This window comes from Arvicanthis niloticus, chromosome 20, assembly GCF_011762505.2.
Source record: "Arvicanthis niloticus isolate mArvNil1 chromosome 20, mArvNil1.pat.X, whole genome shotgun sequence".
NCBI classification, from domain to species: Eukaryota; Metazoa; Chordata; class Mammalia; order Rodentia; family Muridae; genus Arvicanthis; species Arvicanthis niloticus.
Genome location: NC_047677.1, coordinates 47944574 through 47964334, shown reverse-complemented (window position 1 = coordinate 47964334; position 19761 = coordinate 47944574). Strand labels below are relative to the sequence as shown.

The 19761-nt window shown below is 51.3% G+C and overlaps 1 protein-coding gene and 1 long non-coding RNA gene across 4 annotated transcripts in view; one reads left to right on the top strand and one right to left on the bottom strand.

Moving 5' to 3' along the window:
• Positions 1-7887: 7887 nt before the first annotated feature.
• Ip6k3 (inositol hexakisphosphate kinase 3) overlaps positions 7888-19761 on the bottom strand; it is a 23276-nt gene continuing 11402 nt past the window's right edge. For all 3 annotated transcript variants that reach the window (XM_076916560.1, XM_034524468.2, XM_076916559.1), the window contains exons 3-6: positions 14336-14528; positions 13198-13373; positions 11724-11899; positions 7888-9219 (exon numbers count right to left, since the gene is read on the bottom strand). In XM_076916560.1, the coding sequence (XP_076772675.1) occupies positions 8770-9219; positions 11724-11899; positions 13198-13373; positions 14336-14528 (995 nt within the window). In that variant the 3' untranslated portion in view covers positions 7888-8769. The remainder of the gene's footprint in view (positions 9220-11723; positions 11900-13197; positions 13374-14335; positions 14529-19761) is intronic.
• On the top strand, positions 8513-11716 carry LOC143435188 (uncharacterized). The gene is made up of 3 exons (XR_013105251.1): positions 8513-8654; positions 9870-10097; positions 10558-11716. It is a non-coding gene; the product is annotated as an uncharacterized LOC143435188 (long non-coding RNA).

The window sequence follows — 19761 nt, the reverse complement described above, 5'->3', positions numbered from 1 at the left end:
GGGACTCCTCACAAGCTATGGCTCAGGTGTACCCACACCTATACACACAGAGAATAAATAAATAAGCATAATTTTATTTTTGAGACAGGGTCTCACTCTTTACCCCTGGCTAGCTGGTACTCACTAAGTAGACCAGGCTGTCCTCGAACTCACAGAGATCAGGCTACCTCTGCCGCCTGAATGCTGGGGTTAAAGGCACATATTATCATGCCTAGCCAAATGTAATAGACTTTTTCTTTTGTAAGATATCAAGGATTTAAAAATAGTAATAGGCCAGGCAGTGGTGGCACACACCTTTCATCCCAGTGCTCAGGAGGCAGAAGCAGATGGATCTCTGAGTTTGAGGCTAGCCTTGTCTACAAAGTGAGTTCCAGGATAGCCAGGGTTACATGGAGAAAATAACCTTGTCTCAAAAATAAAATAAAATAAAATAAATAAAAAGAAAACAGTAACAGCAAATGTGGAAGTGGTGGTTGTGACTGTACAGGTCACAATGTCGTGGGGCACAGGGGACAGTTGAAGCCCCCTTCCCTGTGCATTTTATACAGTATGAGGAGACAGGCAAGTACCAAGCAAACCTACAATAAAAACAACACTGGCTATGATTCTCTCCTCATATTAACTTGTTAGAAGCACAAGCTGATTTCATATCTAGTAAATTCAGAAAAAGTCAAGATGGGTGTGGTAGTTTGAATAGAAATGGCCCCACAGGCTCAGACATCTGGGTGTTTAGACAGCAGTGGGTGAAACTGTTTGAAAGGATTAGAAGGATTAGGAGGTGTGGCCTTGCTGGAGGTGTGTCCCTGGGGTTGGGCTTTGGCTTTGAGGTTTCAAAAGTCCAAGCCAGGCCTCTCTCTTCCTGCTGCTTGCAGATCTAGATGCAGAACTTTCAGCCACTTCTCCGATACAATACCTGCCGGTGTGCCATCATACTTCCTGCCAGGATGATACTGAATTAACCTCAGAATCCACACGGATGGGAGGGCTAATCCCTGAGGGGTTGTTGTTGGCACAGACCCGTGTCACTCCAGGAAACCACCTGAAGACGGATCAGGCAGGATGCCAGGCAAAGGGGCAGCAGAGACTCAGAGCAACCAACCTTGGGTGCTTTGTGCCCTTTGTTTTTTCAGTTGCTCTGAGATTCTGTTTTCCTTTGTTTGCTTTGTGAGAGGACGGGTATGGAAGTCAGAACTCTACCTGCAGGAGCCCAGTTTCTCCCCCCAGCACATGGGATCTGTACCTCAAACTGAGTTCCATAGGTTTGGCAGCGAGTGCCTTTACCTTTATTTCCTGTTCTGAGACAGAGTCTCATGCAGCCCAGGATGGCCTGGAAATCACTATGTAGACCAGGATCTCCTTGAAATTCTGATCTTTCTGCCTCTACCTCCACAGTGCCAGGATTACAGCACACAGCACTGTATCTGATTTATATAAATCTGGGGATCGAACCAGGGCCTCCTGCATGCTAGGCAGGCTCTCTTCTAACTTAGTGACATCCCCAGCCCTTGAGTTCTAGTTTCTTCCTTTTAAAATGAGAATTGTGGGCTGATGAGATGGCTCAGCGGTTAAGAGCACTGGCTGCTCTTCCAGAGGTCCTGAGTTCGATTCCCAGCAACCACATGGTGGCTCACAACCATCTATACGGGGATCTGATGCCCTCTTCAGGCATTAAATAAATAAATAAAATTATAAAGTAAATAAAATAAAACAAGAATTTTTGGGAAGAGTGAGCTCAAGGCCAATCCTTGCTATACAGTGTTTGAGATCAGCATGGACCAATAAAGAGAGCAGAGGGTACAGCTAAGTCGGTAGAGGGCCAGTCAGCAAGTTTGAGGCCCTGAGTTCCATCTTTAGCACAACATAAACTATGCCTGGAAACTCATACCTTTAATTCCAGTATTTAGGAGGCAGAGGAAGACTGATCTCTGAGTTCAAAGCCAGTCTGGTTCACATAGTAGGCTGCAGTCAGCCACAGCTAGGTAGTGATATCCTGGCTCAAAATAAGTAAATTAGCCTTTAATCCCAGCACTTGGAAGGCAGAGGCAGGCAGATTTCTGAGTTCGAGGCCAGCCTGGTCCCTAGAGAGAATTTTAGGGCAGCAAGGCTATATAGAGAAACCTTGTCTCAAAAAACAAAACAAAACAAAAAACAAACAAAACCCTAACTAAACCAAAGAATGGAGGGTGGGGATATTAATCAATAAATTAAATAAACTCAGCATAAATAAAGAAAACGGAAATTACATGGTAAAATAATGTACCATCTGCCCCATTCCAGTCTCTGCATCAAACATTCCACACAGATGAAATTTAAAGTTTTCATGATGGTTCAAGGGCCGCAATGGACCCTCTTCTTTTATGGGGTGGAAACTGAGGCACAGAGAGGCTAAGATCGGCCAGGGTCACCAGCTGGGAAGTGGCAGAGTCTGGATTTGAGCCCCTCTGTCTTTGCAGCTGTAAGTCGCAGGCTTTAGCCAGCACAGGGATGGAGTGGGCTCTATACATCACGTTAAAGGGCCCCAGACCCTCTTAACCTTGTCTCACCTGGGGCCCTTTCCCTTCCCCTCTGTGGGTGGTTTGAACCAGATTCCAGGCTCAGTAGCTTGTCAATCACCCAGCACCATTCTGGGTACATTAATGGGCGCTGCCTGGTGTGCAGCTCGGTGGCACCAGCCTCATGGGGAGTTGATGGCCACTTTAACACCCACCTGCTGGCTGTCACTCATTTCAGAACCAATGCAGCCTCCTGGCTCAGCGGAAAGCCCCACTGGGGCCGCTCCTCCCCAGCCTTTTGGAACGGGTACTTGGGGAACTCTAATCACTCTTTATAGAAACCAGGCATTAGCAAGGAGGAGGGCCACGCGAGGGAGCACCACTCGCGATTCCAAGTTATAATGATCCCCGTAATCTAGTCGTCGAATCGCACATTTAAATCATGCGAAAGTAAAAATATCATTTTGTAATGCTGGTGTTAATAATGTAAACATTAAAAGGGAATTAAATGCTTAGCTGCGATTTCCTCTTTTCAGCCTAACCCACTGCAGGAAAGGGTTGGCTCCAACACACAGATCTATTACCCGGACCCTGCATAAATCTCAGAATAGTTGGCCTCATGTCCCCAAGGAAAATGTAGTTGACAGCAGACAGGCATCCTTAGACACACTTGGGTGGCCCAGGTATGTTGGAGAGGCTGGGCATCCAGAGGTCCTAAACTCTGCCAAGGTATCTCTCCATCTACCCCAGGATCTACTGCCCTAAGCCCCCGATGGTGTCACTGCAGCAATACCATCATCTGTTCCCTTGGACTTCACAGAATGGGTCACTGTCTGACAGGAGGCCTGGCACACAGTAAGTAGCCCCTCACTGGAGCTGTGACCGCCCTGGCCCCCAGCCAGATCAGAGGCCGAGGAGTCCCTGGTGCAGGAGCTGCAGGCAGTTATACGCCACACATACGGTCCCAGGAATCAAACTTGGGTCTTGCAAGAGCAGTACACAGGCTCTGCACGGCTGAGCCGCCTCTCCAGCTTCTGGGATGAGTTATTTTAGCCTCAAACTCCTCCCCTCCTTTCGACAATCAGACAAATCAGACAATCTGCCCCAAGGAACAGGAGATTTCCCCCCAGAGTCTCATGTTGGGAGGAAGAAGAGACAGAAGCCCGGACACTACTCAGAGGGGGAACGTGTCTCCTGGAAAGAGATTTCACACAGTCCTGACAGCTTGTCAGATCACCTTGTAGGAGAGACTGGCACTGAGGCAGTGACGTTTGGTGATGGGCAGGACCACACCGTGGCCAGGATGGCTTGGGTGCACCTTCTCCTTGTGACCTGTTTAAACCTAAACTTTGCGCTGGGACCCCAGAGGTCATGTGAGGGAGGGGAGGCCGCTGGGTCTCTATTTGATCTGCTTCCCAGTGGGGCCATTTTGAATAAATCTCTTTTTCTTGCTCCTCATTGTTACATGTCTGTTTAATTGGCCTATTGAGGGGCAGCGGCAGACTGAAGGAAAGAAAGGCTGCCAGGGTGTGGGCTCGGCCCCTAACTACTCTGGTCCTGAAGTGTGTGGAGAGAATGAAGAGAAAGTGGACTGTGGGTCAGCATCTCCTAGCTCATCGTCCCTGCCTCCTCTAAGATTCTGGGAGAGCCTCATTTCAGGGCAGCCTAGCCACAGAGGCAGGGGCTTGAGGGGCTTGAGCAGTGGAAGGCTGGGGTCTGGCTGGAGCCAGCATTCTGGCATCAGCTTGTTCAACAATCCCAGTGCATCCCTCCAGTCTCCCCCTCCCTTCTCCTTCTTGGCACCCCAGCACTCATTTTAGCACTCTCTCTCTCTCTCTCTCTCTCTCTCATCTTCTGCTCTATGTTTCTGGCCACCGAGGACGCAGGCTTAAATCAAAAAGTAAGAGGTTTAGATCATTCTGGAGAGCGGTTGATGAGCTGTCTCGCCCGGACATTCCTTTCATTAGACTGCAGCCTGCCCTTCCCTGAGTAGCCCAGGAGCCTCGGCAGCTGGGGAGAGCGATGAGGCTGCCAGCGCACTGCCCAGAGGCCCAGAGCTTGCTGATGACACTGCATTATGAAAAAGCCGTAATAACGTTCCACTCCTCAGCCTCCTCTTTAATCACCCAGGGGACACCGGAGGGACAGAGTCGGGGAATGGCTGTCTCTGAGACTGGCCTGCTCTGTTGTTGGCAAAGCTGGAGAGGAAGGGGGAGAAGCCAGGTCAGAGGCAGGTTAATCCATGGGTTGGGGTGACCTAGGTTTGCTCTCTGTGGCAAACATCGATCCTCCGTGTTAAGCAGCCATGGTGCTTACAAGAGACCATCTGGAGTAGCACGGAGACCTCACCTGGGCTTCCAAGGCCTCTTCCCAACAGCCATTTGCAAATAATTCTTTCCTAATCATGTATAGCCTCAGGGTCTCAGGATGCTAGAGAGTATATGGGCTAGGGAAAGTTAACTGGGGGGAAATGCGGGTCATCTATGCTGGATTAACACTTCCCAGTGTGGCTGCTTGGGGGTCACCCACACTCCAGAGTATAATTCCTCAACCACCGTCTATAAATAAACCAGATAAATTCCTACGTGTCCTAGGGTGAACTCTGGTGGAATCTCGACTTGGTTTGTTGTCAGGACCTTACTAGGAGGGATAGATGTTGGAGGCCCCCAGAGGAGATGTTTCTACAATGTCCTTCTGTGTCTCCAATCTTTGGGACCATGTTGGGGTCTTATAGAAGTGGGTGGCCCTCAACATGTCTCCCAGTCTCGGAGGACTCAGACAGAGGAAGGGCCTCCCAGAGGAAGGGCCAGAACCTGCCTTCTGTCACGCCTGCTTGCCTTCCTGCATCTCCTTCCTCGTGTCAGGTATCCTGTCGATATGAGGGTGATGGAGGCGGAAGCCATTGTAAAGATGGCTCTCACCAAACCCACTTTCGCTTTGGATGATCTTTTTCTCGTAGATGGAAATTTATTGCTCATAACTCTAGAGACTGGAAGTCCAAGATCAAAGCGCTATCAGATTCTGTCTGGTGAAAGCCAGTTCTTCATAAATGATGCAATGTGTCCTCAATGTGGGAGGAGGGGCTGAGCAAGCCCCCACCCCAGGCTCCTCACTGTGTAGCCAAGGATGACCTAAAACTGCTGCTCTTCCTACCTTTCCCTCCAGATGCTGACATGCAGGCACGCCACTAGCCTTTCTGTGTGACCCTGTGTGCACCTGGAGGTCAAAGGACAACTCTATAGAATCTGTTTTTTCCTTCCAGCTTTACGTAAGTCAAACTGGGGATCGAACTCAGGTCACTAGACTTTGCCACATGCCCCTTTATCCACTGAGCCATCCCATCCCACCCCTGTGACAGCCATCCCTTTAAAGGCCCCACCCTTTGAGAACCATCACCCTGGGAATCGTGTTTTGACCAATGAATTTGGAGAGAAGATACTCAGACCCAAGGAGCCACTGAAAGACCATAAATAAGAAATGAAAAAGCAGAATTCATAGACCAGGAAAAAAAAAAAAAAAAAAAAAAGAGGAGAAAGAGAAGGAAAAAGGTGGGGGGGAGAACAGAGGAAAAACACAAGTTGGAAAGCCTTGATAGAAAAGTCAGGGCAGAGTCTGTGAATCACCCTCTTCCTGCCCGGCTCCTGTCAGCTCCTTGGCATCTAGGCAGGGCCTCATGACTAGTTGTTGCCCGTGGGGCGTGGGCGTGTCCGTGTGTCCTTCCTGCGGCAGCCTCAGCCTCACTTGCACCTGTCAGCAGCAGCTCTCTGGACTGCACGTGGAAGACCATGGCGGCCCAGGGGAGCCTGGGTCCTGGATGACCATGCAGGGGATCTCCGATGATCCGCCCCGATCCGGAAGTTACCCTGCTGACTGGCGTTGTGTATCACAATCTGCTCTGACTAGAACCTGTGTGTTTTTCATCTCAGAGAGAGGAGAGCCTCTAGTGTGTGGGGGAGAGGGAGCTAGCGTTGGCCTCATAAGCAGGTATCGGGTGTTCTCTTGTGCTTCCCAGTGCTCTTGGTACCCCTGGCTCTGCTTCTCCATCACATGCCTGCCAGTCAACCTGGATGGAATACCTACCCTGTTCACCACCTTTTAGATCCCACTCTTTCTCCAGGCACGTCTTAGTGGCTGCTTCCAGGGCCACGCCTCTTTGCTTCTTCAATTCCTGGTAACATCTGAACTGAGGGCTCTGCCCCACCCCACAACTCCCAAACATAAGTGAGGTCTCTATGTCGGATCTCAACTGCCTTGTGACCTCATCAAGTTCTCGGGGATGTCCTTGTCTGGGTTTCTAAAACCAAACCCGGCTCTTTTCCTTTCTTTTACTATGAACTACTTTCCCTTGGGTATGGAACTTGGTATGAGTCTTGAACATATGCAGAGTAGAAAGGGGAGGAAGAGGGGAAGGAGGAGGAGGAGGAAAGAGAGGAAGAGGAGGAGGAAGAAGGGCACAGTGGGAAGTTGAAAGGGGGGGTACTACATAGTAGCACCCTGGGGAGCAGCAGGTCAGTCCCTCAGCTGAGAGAGGTGGAGAGGAGAGCTGCTTGGGCAGCTGATGTGGTGGTTGGTTGGTACCAGAGAAAGCAGCCTTCAGGGATCTAATTGTCATTGGCAAATAGAGTCATCCCAGGATGGTTCCCATTTTCCTGCCGCAGGCATGGTGCATGCAAATTAATGACATCATTCCCTTGGCCAAAGCGTAATTTGGAAAGCTAACCTACTTTGAAATCCATGTCCTTTCCTTTTCGAGATAGACTCACTAGGTAGCCTTTGGCTGGCCTGAAACTCACTGTGTAGACCAGGCTGACAGGACTTCACAGAGATCCACCTGCTTCTGCCTCCCCAGGGCTGGGATACACTACTGCACTGTGCCCAACTAAACAGAAGTTTCCTTCTTCCCTCCTGCCATGGTGGAGTTTTGGAAATACCATACTTATCATTAGATCCCACCAGTGCCTAAATTCTGTGCTCTAGTAATTTGTTTCAAACACTAGGCCCCTTCTTTCCCAGGCTTGCTTGTGGACACATGCAATTCTGATTTTTCCTGAGACAGGGTCTCAGATAGCCCAAGTTGGCCTGAAGCTCACTCTGTAGCCTAGGGTGACCTTGAACTCTGGACAAGCGTATGCCACCAGCTGTGCTGTGCGGTCCCGGGGGATGGAACTCCTGACTTGGAATCTGGGCAAGCAGGCTACCAACTAAGCTGTACTCTCTGCCCTCCCTCTCCCCATCCCCATGCAAATATTTTCTCAGGCCCATTGCTACCGAGCTTCCTGAGGGACTATGGGAAACTGGTAAGCTGCTTTTGCTGTACACTCCAGTTTCTCATAAATTGGAAGTACCGGGCAGCACGCTGATCAGAATAAACAAACAGAAAGAATATTAAGGCGCACCAGTAATCACTGGTGACCTCAGCAATTTTATTAACAAATTTATTTCCCTAATTGGGGAGCATAGCGCAGCACTGGGCTCCAGGGCATTGTAATAAGTTTCAATGCTGCAGAAGAAGGAATTCATTAGACCTGTTCGCTCTGGTTTCCTATTTACTTGTGTCCACCATGCTTGTAAACATCATCCTGGGGTTCCTGGTCTTCTAGGTTCTCTGCTTCCAACCACCACCACCAACCCCCAGCACCCAAAATAATAAATAAATAAAAATGGAGAATACAGCTGAATGCTATTGGCTCCTCTGTGGGTGCACTCTGCCTCCACGGAAAGCTGCGTTTCCAGGTCAGGGACACCATGTGGTCACAGCGTGGAGGACTTGCTAGTTCCACTAGGCTGCAGGGACCTTTCCCCTCACAGTCAGCTCGGGGATCGGGATCATTCCTGTCCCGCCTATGACTCAGCATAGGATGGGGGAGGCATTAGCTCCGTCTGCCTGGGGAGGGGCCGATCCACACAAGCAGAATATTCTTCAAGGCTTCTTCCAGGGTCTTCTCCCTCGTGGAGGCTTTAGGGGTTGAAGACCAAGGCCTGACAACACCCAGCGGCACGGCAGCGTGGCCTCTGACCCAGGCTACACCCTCCTGTGCACTTGTCCTTGGTGCCACCTGCTCCAAAAGGAGTGCAGTGCGCACGCTGCCGGTGGGGGTGGCTGCCTGCCGAGCAGATTCCTGTAGCAATTGTCAACACCGCCAGAAGAGAAGGTTTTTGAAGGTAGATATGGTTATTACGAAGACACCTACGGGGGTGGGGGATATAGACTACCCTAGCTTGGGTCCCTTGGCAAAATTCTGCAGCCCGGAAAAATCCCAGAAAGTTCCAAGAAGCTTCATTCTCCCTCTTGGATATCCCGCAGAATCCCGATGAGGTTTTCCAGGCCAAAAATATAGCCAGGATCTGGTCCCTCGTAGGTAGTGTGCTCGTTCCAGGAGCCCTTGTATGTCGTGTGCGCGAAGTCGATCATCCGGACATCGACTCTGGCAGGGTCTCCGGAAGTGCCGCCGGAAGTGCTGCCTTGGGTGGTCTGGGGAGCCGTCTGAGGAGGCTCCCCGTCGTAGATTATGAGGAGGGAGCTGGAGTAGAAGCGGTAAGAACTCTGGCTCCTGATGACAGCGAGCAGCGCCTGCAGCCTACGCAAGATGGGCTCCAGGAGCTCGGTGCGGAGGCGGATTCCATCATGGAGGAACTGAGAAAGGGCTTGCCTGAATCCCTCCACCGACAGCTTCCTTCCATAGTACTTATCTTTGCAGAGAAAACTCTTCTTATCGGTTTGATAAACCTTAGGTTGGAAAAGAGAGAGAGAAAATATACATGAAGGATTGTAAGCTTGAAGAAAAAGAAGAAGAAGAAGAAGAAGAAGAAGAGGAGGAGGAGGAGGAGGAGGAGGAGGAGGAGGAGGAGGAGGGGGAAGGGGGAGGGGGAGGGGGAGGGTAGTGTTGGGGTGGGGGGAATGGGGACATGGCTCAGTTTCAGCTTGAAGAAAAAGAAGAAGAAGAAGAGGGGGAGAAAGAGGAGGAGGAGGAGGAGGAAGAGGAGGAGAAGGGTAGTATTGGGGGTGGGGGGAATGGGGACATGGCTCAGTTTCAGTTGACAGAAAGCTTGTTTAGCAAAATCAAATCTCTGTATGCTATCCCCAGTACTGTATAAACTGGGCACAGTGGGACAAGCCTGTAAAACCAGCACATGGAAGGCAGAGGCAAGAGAATCAAACGTTCAAGGTCATCCTCAGCTACATAGTGAGTTCAAGGCCAGCCTGTGCTACATGAGACCCTATCTCAAACCAAACCAAACCAAAGTAAAATTGCCTGTTCTACAGTATCAACATAACAAGCCCCCATAATATATGAACTGATTTCCAGGTGATTTGGGAAGATGGTTTCTCACCATGCTCCAGTGTGGTGTATATATTTTAAAGTATTTTCTTTGCAGGTCTAGTCCCAACCCGAGGCCTAAAGGTCCTTCACCCGCAGAGGTGACCCTCAGTGCACCACTCTGAGGTTTGGATCTCCTCTCCTGTGAATTTCCGCTATCAACTTCCAAGTCGTGATTTAAATCTTGGCTTCTGGCCGCCTTCAGTTCAGATATTAGCAAACCCAAGCTGGAAAGCTGCAGCCAGGAATCTGAAATCAGGCTGGTGGACTTGGAGAGCCGGTTCGAGTAAGTTCTCCTTACACTTACAAAGTGACTGAGTCTTTTCTCACAGCCTTTAAGCATTCAGGGATGGCTCAAGTCAAGGTGAATTGTTCCCAGGTAAAGAAAACAGGCTAGCTCAGATATAGGTAGGGCCTGCAGGCAGCCAGTACAGGAGCCTGGGAAGCAGAGAGGTTCTTAGCACCCCTGACCAGCAAATGGTTCTTTTCTTCACTGCCTCTATGTTGTGCCCTTGCCATGCCATTCAAAGGGGGCAGGCAGAAGAGAGAAGCTGATGAAGGTACCATGGTGGCCACACCCAGTTCAGACAGCTGGGGGGGGGGCACAGAGATTAAGCCAAAACCTGCAGCTGCAGGCTGCAGGGGGACTTGGCACCCGTAGACAGGGCTGCCTATAACTGGTTAACCCTGTTTGATGCCTGTCTTGCCTTCATATTACATAATGTGTTTGTTGTGTTTTTAATCAGGAAGATATGATAAGCTTTTGGAAGGCTGAAGATGGGCTGCTAAATTAGCCTCCACAGACACCCGACAAGCGTCACTTTTTAGATAAATCAGATCACTTGCAGAAGGCTGGAGGTCCGCAGAGAGATTCCTTTCACTCCACAAATCATCCCATTCTGTTCTCTCGAGGATTGCATTCCAAGCCTTCCCAGGGACGTCTGTGCAATGAATTTATGGACTCAACTTTCAGCTTCAAGGGGCGGCAGTTTCAATTAAGGAAAGCTATAACGTTTACCGTCAAAGCAGAGTCTGGTTTTGTATTGAGTAGACAGGCTGTTGGGGGGATGGGCTGGAGTCCTGCCTGTTTCCCTACAGCCCTGCCATCGTCTTATAAGAACAGAGGTAGGGAGGTGTGGGACCCAGGCCAGAAGGGAACAAGCCACCCCTGTGACTGGATTCAGTGGCTTCTGACCTTCCCATTGGTTAACCTGACTAAGCAGCAAAGAGGCACAAAGGCTGAATGGAACAGAGAGAATGGGAATTCAAAACAGCAGGCTGACACACCACATTCGAAGGGGGCAGGGCTGAGCCCTGTCACACATGTGGGATAAGTAAGCCATCAGGTGTATTTTCTCAGCTCCTCTCCAACCCCTGCCTCACACTGCCATTAAAAGTCCCTCCCAAAGTGGGGAGGACCCTCAGGACCACGACACGGAGTTTTAACTGCCCCTAAACGGTGAGATTGAGCTTTGGACTATCCTCAAGGATGCTCCGTAAGAAGCCAGTGTGGGGGTTGGGAATGCAGCTCGGTGGTTAAGGGTGCTTGCCTCCTCGGCCAAGGCTCTGGGTTCCGTCCCAGCACTACGAAGCATAAGCAGAATCACATCAACATCTGCGATCTCAACCCTCAAGAGGTAGTACCAGAAGATCAAGAATCCAAGGTCAGCTTTGGCTATGTAAAGGGTTTGAAAGACAACCTGGGATGCTCAGAATCCTGTCTCAAAACAAAACACCACCTACCACTACCACTACCACCTAGCATCTCAGACAGAATCTGTATTTCCTTGCTTGCAAAGAGTCCCTCAACCTCCTCTAACAAGCTCTGCAGGGAGAGAGGGTACAGGTAGCAGGCATCCAGACCTGCCGGGATGCCCGTCTGTGACCCCTGCGGCCGGCCCTCAGCACCTACCTGCATGCCACAGATGCGCACCCCCAGGCAGGCCGAAGTACTCTGTGCACACTTCTTCATGTGACGGGCCTTCTTCTCCTCCGACGCATCGTCCCCGTGCTGCCGGGTCCCCATCTTCAGATCCAAGATGCTGGGCTGCTTGTACTGTGACACCACATTTTCCAACAGCAAGAACCCTGGATGCGCTAGGTCAAGGAACGCTCTGAGGTCATCAGTCAGGGCTACTGAGGCTGCTGAAGTGGTCTCTGCTCAATCTCCCCTCCTGTTTCCCGCCTAACCCATGAGCCCGGCTATTAAGGATGCAAGATATTCACTGGCAGTCTGCTTTAATAAGTCCATTTATTTAGGGGGAGTTTATGAGAACCTTTTTTTCTCCCCATTTTTGCTCTGAGGTTGAAATTTAAATGCAGGCATGAGATTCCTGGCAGGCCATGCCCAATTTGCATTTTATGGCAGAAAAATCATAAGGCTGAGACCTCCAGAGCTGAATGGGCCCGCACCTTCTGGGACAAGGGGTTGATGCTCTGCTCGGTGGAGAAAAGTTGCAGGAATATTAATTTCAGCGAAGTAATTATCCTTCAAATGCTTCTTAGGGATTAGGGCGGCAGATGTGTCTCAGTAAATACTGTAAGATCAGCCACTGTTTTTTTTTCTCGGGAAGTACTCAGAGGGTGGAGGGGCCTAAGCTCCCTGGCAGTGGTGGGGTTGGGGTTGGAGAGAGTGGAGGGGTGGGGAGGGATGGTGGGTGGAGGAGCATTTTTGTTGTAGGACAGTCTGCATCCCCTTAGGTTTCTCCACAGCACAAGGCTGCAGGCAAATCTGGAGGGAAGCGATGTGACAATGGAGGGGGGCACAGAGGGACTTCCTCCTGCCCCTACCTAACCCTAGCAAGGGGTTCTCCTCTCTGTCTCCCTACTAACCCAGCCTCGTCCCTCCTACATTGTTCAAAGTACCACAGACATGCATGCCAGGGTCCAGTTTAGCCGCTAGTGGGATGTCCCCCCACACACACCCTGAGTTCTCTTTTGAAGGGAATCTGATTTCTTCAAGACCCTGGGCTTGCAGGTTCAAACTTTCAGATCACCCCCAGATCTGTTTCTCTCTCCCCATCTGTCTCCTTGACTGTGTGTGTGGGCGTGCGTACATGTATGTGCCTGTGTGTGTGTGTATGCATTTGTCTGTGTGTGCGCATGTGCATGTTTGTGTGTTTGTGTGTGTGTGCCTGTGCATGCATTTGTGTGTATGTGTGTGCGTTCACACGCATGTGTGTGTGCATGTGTCTGTGTTCATGTGTGTGCATGCATGTGTGTTTGCATGTATGTGCCTGTGTGTGTATGCATCTGTGTGTGCGTGTGTGCGTGTTTGTGTGTATGTGTCTGTGTGTGCCATCTGTCCATCTATTTCTTCCTCTCTGTCCTTCTCTGCTCACACCTGCCCTAAGGGTTGTGTGTAGGTTTGAGCATGGTAAGGATACGGTGCCGCTTGTCCTCTGGGTACTGGGAGCACAGGCGGGTCAGGTGGGCTTGGTGACAGTGCAGGCCCCATGGGTTGAAGCCCTTTCTCTCCACCTGGCCCCCATCTGCACTTTCCACCAGCGGGGAGGCCTGGGTACCAAGGTGGCAGTCAGACCTTAGGAGCACCTTGGCTGCACTGTGGAGGAGAAAAGCATTTGAAGACAACTCAGCAGGAGTAGCCGGAGGTAAGGACGGCTATGGATCGCTGTTCATTCAGACTCTCTGCCATGGCCCCTGACAAAAGCCACCCAGACCACTAAGTAGGATTTTCACCACAGGGCCCTGAGGGCCTCCCCATCTAAACTGCATACCTGATACCCGCTCATGCCAGGTCCAGGTCCCCTCAGGGCTTTTCTTACACGTGCTACTACTCCTGAGGGCTGGAGTGATTTAGATCCACCCTTGCTATCAAGGTGATAAAGGGGAGGGATGTTGACCCCACCTGGAACCTCGAGGGTTGGGGGTCTGGATTCATGCCGTGACCTCACAGTGCCTTTTACAGTGAGCTCTGCTTCTTGGCCAGAGCTGTGAAGGACAGCCCTGCTGCTGAACCAAGAACTTAATTAGATCTGAGGCTCCTTGGGGAAGAGCAACATTGTTACTGTATCAACTCCTGCCCCTAGGGACTCTGGGAAAGGTCAGCAGACAGTATTGGAGGCTCCCAAGATCTCTCTAAGGTCCTTAGGCCCCTGGGGGGCTGTTTTGTCTCTTGGGACTCACTTACTCTCTCCACTGTTCCCCATTGATCTGTTAAAAGCTGACTTCCAAGAGAAATTAGGCACACTTCCTCTCTGTAAACTATTCCGAGGTTACCATCTGCATACTCTCCCCCAGAGACCTGCATGGTCTCAATGAAGCAGGTATTTAATTAAACAAGCAAGTACCAGAGATTTGCTCTGGAGCACACGCCCTGCCTGTGTGTTAGCTCCACGTCCATCCTCCCCCAAGAAGAAACAGAGACGATCCAGCCAACAGTCTTTATCAGAGTGTCTCCGTTTCTAGACGCCAACCCTCATGTGCAGTGGTTGGCCTTGGGCACGGTGTAGGGTGCTAAGGGGCAACCACCCAGCTTCCTGTCCCCAGCTCAGTGGTCCTCACCTCTCCTTCAGTGATCGAGCCAGCTGGGCGAGGGGGCGGGGGCTGCTGTCGCTGCCGGTGGTCTGCTGAAGTGTCTGCCAGAGAACTACCGACTCTGGGGAGACCTGGAAAGGCTCCAGGTTCTCCTTCAGCGGGTTGGCAACCAGGCCGAGACGGCCTCTGCTGTCCCTGCGGAGATGCACAGTGATGGTACCTGCAGGACACAGGAGGGAGGAGAGAGCACACTAGGTCATGGGTCGTAACTGGTGAGTTTGGTGGCCCTGGGCGTCTTTCTTCCCTCCCTTGCTTCTCTCTCAAGGAAGAGTCAAGACTAGGATGGTTCTGCCTGAACCTGATTGATCCTATGGTCCTGAATATGTCCCCAGTGCCTACCTTGGAGTTTGCAGAAAGTAGCCTTGGAGTGACCTAGGATTGTTTCTTCGCCTCGCCTCTCACACTTCCTACACTGTTCTAGAATTAGATTCCCACCTTCACGGTTGCTCACACCTTCTTGGTCACTCCATGACCAACAATTCATCCACAGACAACCTGGGATACCTTAGACCCAGTCCTCCATGAAGGCACCTTCCTACCTCCCCGCCTCCAGGGGGCGCCAGTTAAGGGAAGCATGGCCCATCCCCTTCCCATTCCTCTCTGCATCCTCAGCCATCTCTATCCTCTCATCTGTCTTCATCCAGCCAGCTTCTAGAAAGCCTTCCTGAGGCGGCTGCTGGACTCAGGGTTCTGCCTGACATCAGACAGCCTTCCCTTCTGCCTGTCCCACTGGTACCCAGCCATCATCGCTGCCTGTATATGTTAGCATATAGGATTTGGATATGTGTGGTTCTTAGGGGAAATTGGAGAGCAGTGGTTCTCAACCTGTGGGTCATGACCCCTTGGGGGGGGCTTGCAAATAAGATATCCTGCATATCAGATATTTACATTATGACTCATAACGGTAGCAAAATTACAGTTATGAAGTAGCAATGAAATAATGTTATAGTTGGGGGGGGGGGTCACCACAGCATGAGGAACTGTATTAAAAGCAGCAGCGTTAGAAAGATTGAGAACCACTACCCTAGAGTCTCCGAGGTTTCCCTAACACTCGGTATCTTTTATGCTGGTAATCAAAGCAGGAAAGTCACATGCTTTGTATTCTCCTCGGATACTTTGGTGGGACACAAAACTATATATGCAGGGCAGGTAGCACTGCATGTCACCCTGTGGAGTCTTTGTCACAGTAGAGGAGCCCGGCCTCCTGTGGTATCTGGCCTTGCCCTGGTACCATGTCACAGACAGTCTTGCTTTCTTTGAGAAGAGGACACCTGGTGGTCCTGTCCTTCCTCCTTCCTGGCTTTACCCTCTCTCTTCTCAGCTTCTCCACCTGCCTGGTGCTGAGGAGCTGACTCCGTGCAGTGGCCTGATGCCTTCCTGGGCTCTACCTACTTCCCAGTGGCTCTGGCCAGTAGGGCCCTCATCGAGGTGGGAGGGGAAGGGAAGGCAGGTACTTATCCAGCTGTCTGTGCCCCTGCCATGACGCTGTGGGTGGCTCGGGCTGCTGCGGTACAGTGGGGTCTCTTCTTCCTCCCTCCTGCCCTGCGTGCTTGAAGCGGTTACGGTTTTCAGTGCACACTCAAGCCTGCATGAATTTCTGCAAAGAGTCCCTTACAAAAAAACCTCTCTTGAATATGGCTTGTTTCCTACTGACGGAGGTGGGGTGGGGTATTTTATGGGGCTCTATACTCATTTTCTTCCCAGGTTCCTCGGTTACCTCCCCAGTATAAGTGGTGATTCCCGCCCCCCCCCCCCCCAGCAGATGAAAGGCTGATGGTCTTCCTCCCCAGCCTCTGGGGGTTGTCAGTGTAGACCCTCACTCCCGGGGTTGCTCTCCAGAGTCGACTATACCTAGCCCAGTGGGATCCCTGGGCAAGTTTCATCATCTCAGATACCTAGTGGCCTAATTCTACAGCCGGGGAGGGACATTCAGTTCTCTCAGGCTTCCTGAAAAATCTGCTTCTCCTCCACCCCTCCCAACCCCCCCCCCCCCCCCCCCCCCCCCCCGTGTCCTGAAGACACCGCAGTAGTAAATAATGCTGTTGGTATTTGTGTTTATCTGACACCAGCGTTCATCTCGGATTATTCCTGTCAACCTCGTTCGTTTTGTGCCTGGGGGTGGCCAGCTAGAGACATTTCCTCATCTCTCCTACTGTACGTGACCAGCTAGGGACATTTCCTCATCTCTCCTGTATGTGGCCCAGGACTAGCACGGTTTGCTTTTCATTTGTGGTTTTGAAATTACAGCACGTCCACAAGGTTGTTGTTGGTACAGCAGGGCTGGGGGCTGGGGGGGGGGTATGTGTGGAGTCTGAGCCAAGGTCACACAACCAGCATCAAGCCACCTAACATGTGGCTGCTAAGGAAAGGGCATGTTATAACATATTTCCCAGGACTCCGTGGGAAAGTCTGACACAATCAGGCTGTGTTTACCCACTCGTGCAAGCGGGACACTCCCGCTGTGTTCCCAGAAACACTGGCTCTGGCTGATCTGTTCTGTGGGGGATGGTGGAGGTGGGGGACGGGGACAGAGAAGCTATGAGTCAAGCCCTCAGGAGAGCACCGTCATCTCAGAGGGCTGGGGCATGGCCTTTACATTTCTAGCCCTGAGTCCTTGGGCAGGAGGTGTTTGTTCTAGGGAGGAGAACCTTCCAGCTCTCAACATGAGTCTTCTATGATGAAGGGACCCCTAGCTACCCCCGTGCCTGTCCTGGAGGGAGCTTGTGCCCTTCCGGCTGCTTAGAGGGTCCAGAAAGCTCCACTAGTCAAAAGCAATGTCTTTTAGGGTCTTTTAAAGTTCACATTCCCATCTGGCGGCCCATGGCCTTTTCTACTTGAGACCCTGTGGTGACATGGCTGCCAGAAAACACAGTTCTTGGCAGCTTGTGCCCAGGAGGCCTCCCTGGAGAGACAAGGAATGTGACCTTCCCAGCCGCTCCCGGCTCCTGTCTGAGCTCATCTGTCCGAGAGCCTGTGTAAAGGCTGGCAAGAGGAGGTGCAAATAACCCACAACTAATATAACCCAAGTCCTTTCCATTTCTCATACAGACAGAGCTTTCAGCCCAGCCTCCCTGCAGGTGTCCCTCTGCCTCTGATGGGCTCATTGTCCTTCTGTCTCCTAGCTCTTGTGACCTCCCCCTCTCCTCTCTCACCTAGCCTGGGCTCAGCGCAGCCCCTCCCTGGAGGTGGCCCGTTGAGATCCCCTGTGAACTATGCTGAGCTGCCTGTTCTTGACCCAGAAGAAGGCAGACTCTCTGATGCTTGGGTTATGCTATGCGGGTCAGGAGCCATTGTGTCTATGGGTCTAAGACCTGGAGGCCGGAGATCGGTAGCTGAGGCCCTCCTGGAAGCCTCAGGGCTGCCACAGCCTGTCCCATGCATCCCAGCCTGAGAGTGTGGCAGCTGGGCAGACAGAGAGAGTGCTTACTGCCACTATTGGCATGCCCGGAGTATCTCAGCAATTTTGGTTTGACCAAACAGCTTCCTGAGCCTTGGCAGAAACTGTATCATGTGTTTATTTTAAGCTTATGAGAACATTCACCACTGCCATCTGTAATATGAATCTGGCCAAACCCTCCACCGACTGAGAGCCTGTCCTCATTCACCCAAGGCTGCCTGAGAGGCAAGGACTCAGCCTCAAGATGGCCGTACTAGGAGTCCAGCTAAGGTCTAGAGCAAGCCCTTCCCCTTTAGAACGCCATCCTGGCCCAAATTCTCCTTGATGTCATTGTCGGGGAAGGCATTAGGATGGGTTCCATGGCATGTAGTAGCCACTTCAGAAACAACACCACCTCTCTGAGGAAGCTATTTCTATGCAGAAGCAGAAGGTTATCTGCCCTGCTGACATGATGTTTTGCCTGAGTGCTTCTGAGAGAGTCCGTCTCCTCCCTCCTGGGACTAGATGGATTCTGAAATAGACACTCCAGGCATTTCAGTGTGGTGGGTGAATGGGGCCAAGAACCCCACTGAGCTAGACCTCGGGGATCCATATCCTGGGTCCTCTCAGCTGCACAGCCTCAGGCAAGTTGGCTTTCCTCATCTGTGTCTCTGGGATTATGAAGGTGCTGGCTTCTGAGAGGAGTTACGAGACTTATGGAAACCAGGGTGTGGAAGCCTCTTGCAGTGGCCCCAGAGCAAGTACAGGAACTAGCCACTACAACTTCTTATTGATTAAAACCAGCCGCCTCCATTACTGGTCCCCGGTTCTACTTTGAGTACCCAAGAATGAGTGGGCGTGCCCTGCTGAGTTCTGGGACTTCTCTAGGGTCTCCTCACATTGCCTGGACCATGCTCCAGCTCTGCTTCATCAAAGCCTGGCTTTGGGGTAACACCAAGTCCTCCCAGGCCGGCTGGTCATCATCCATTATCCTAGGGAGTCAGGAGGTTCCTGGCTCCAGCTGCTTCCCACTGTGTTTAGAAACACCATTTGTAAGACATCCCAAAGGCAAGGCTGACCTAGACCCTGTGGTGCTCATCGTCCTTTAGCTACAACCCTTGGCTCGAGGTGTGGGTGTCTGACCTATAACTTTCCTGCTTCATGATGGTGGGAGTGAAATGTATCCAGAAGAAAACATCCTTTGAATTCTCAGTTTTGATCTTTTCCTGGACTAGTGACACACGACACAGGCCTCCTGGGACACCGGGAAGAGGCTGTCACTCCCAGTTGATTCCACAGTGTACTGCATGCTAAGCTAGGGTATGAAGGTAGACTCTGTCTGTTAAATACATTTTTTTATTTATGATATTTTTAACTTACAATGATTATTTGCAGCCGTGAACCTTTTCTAAGAAGGGGGCATCTATAATTGGAGATAGCAGAGCCCAAAGAGGCATCCCCAAGAAGCAGAGGTCTGCATGGGTGTCCAGTGCCCGAGGGTGCCCTGTCATCCCAGCAGACTATAGGCCTGTGCAGACAGAGCGTCTGCATGATGTGGGGGTCTCCTAAAGACCCAAATAGCCTCCCCCCTTTGCCCGGGGCAGACCTCCACAGTCTTTTTCAAGCGTGAAATGCTGCCGGCAAGAGCCCGCCTCACGCAAGGACCTGCCAGCCTTTGCTGTGTTGAGTTCAGTTACAGAAGGACAGACTTTAATTCCAGTGGGTGCTCTGACGAGATAAACAATGACCAGCCAGGCAGCACTGGCCTGTGGTCTCGGAAGACTGTGGGGGAAGGCTGGGGCATGTCAGAGTAGGACCCCACGGGTGGCCAACTCTCCTGCCTCCCAGGACATCATAGACACCCAGCAGTTACATCCAGGCCCGGGTGTGGCCGTTGTCTATCAGCCCTCATTCATGTCTATGATCAATGTGAAGCCTGAGCCTGCCTCATGACCCTAGGTTCTGATTGACAGGTCCGGAATGGAGTCTGGGAGCTCTGATGAAACTCACACTCAGA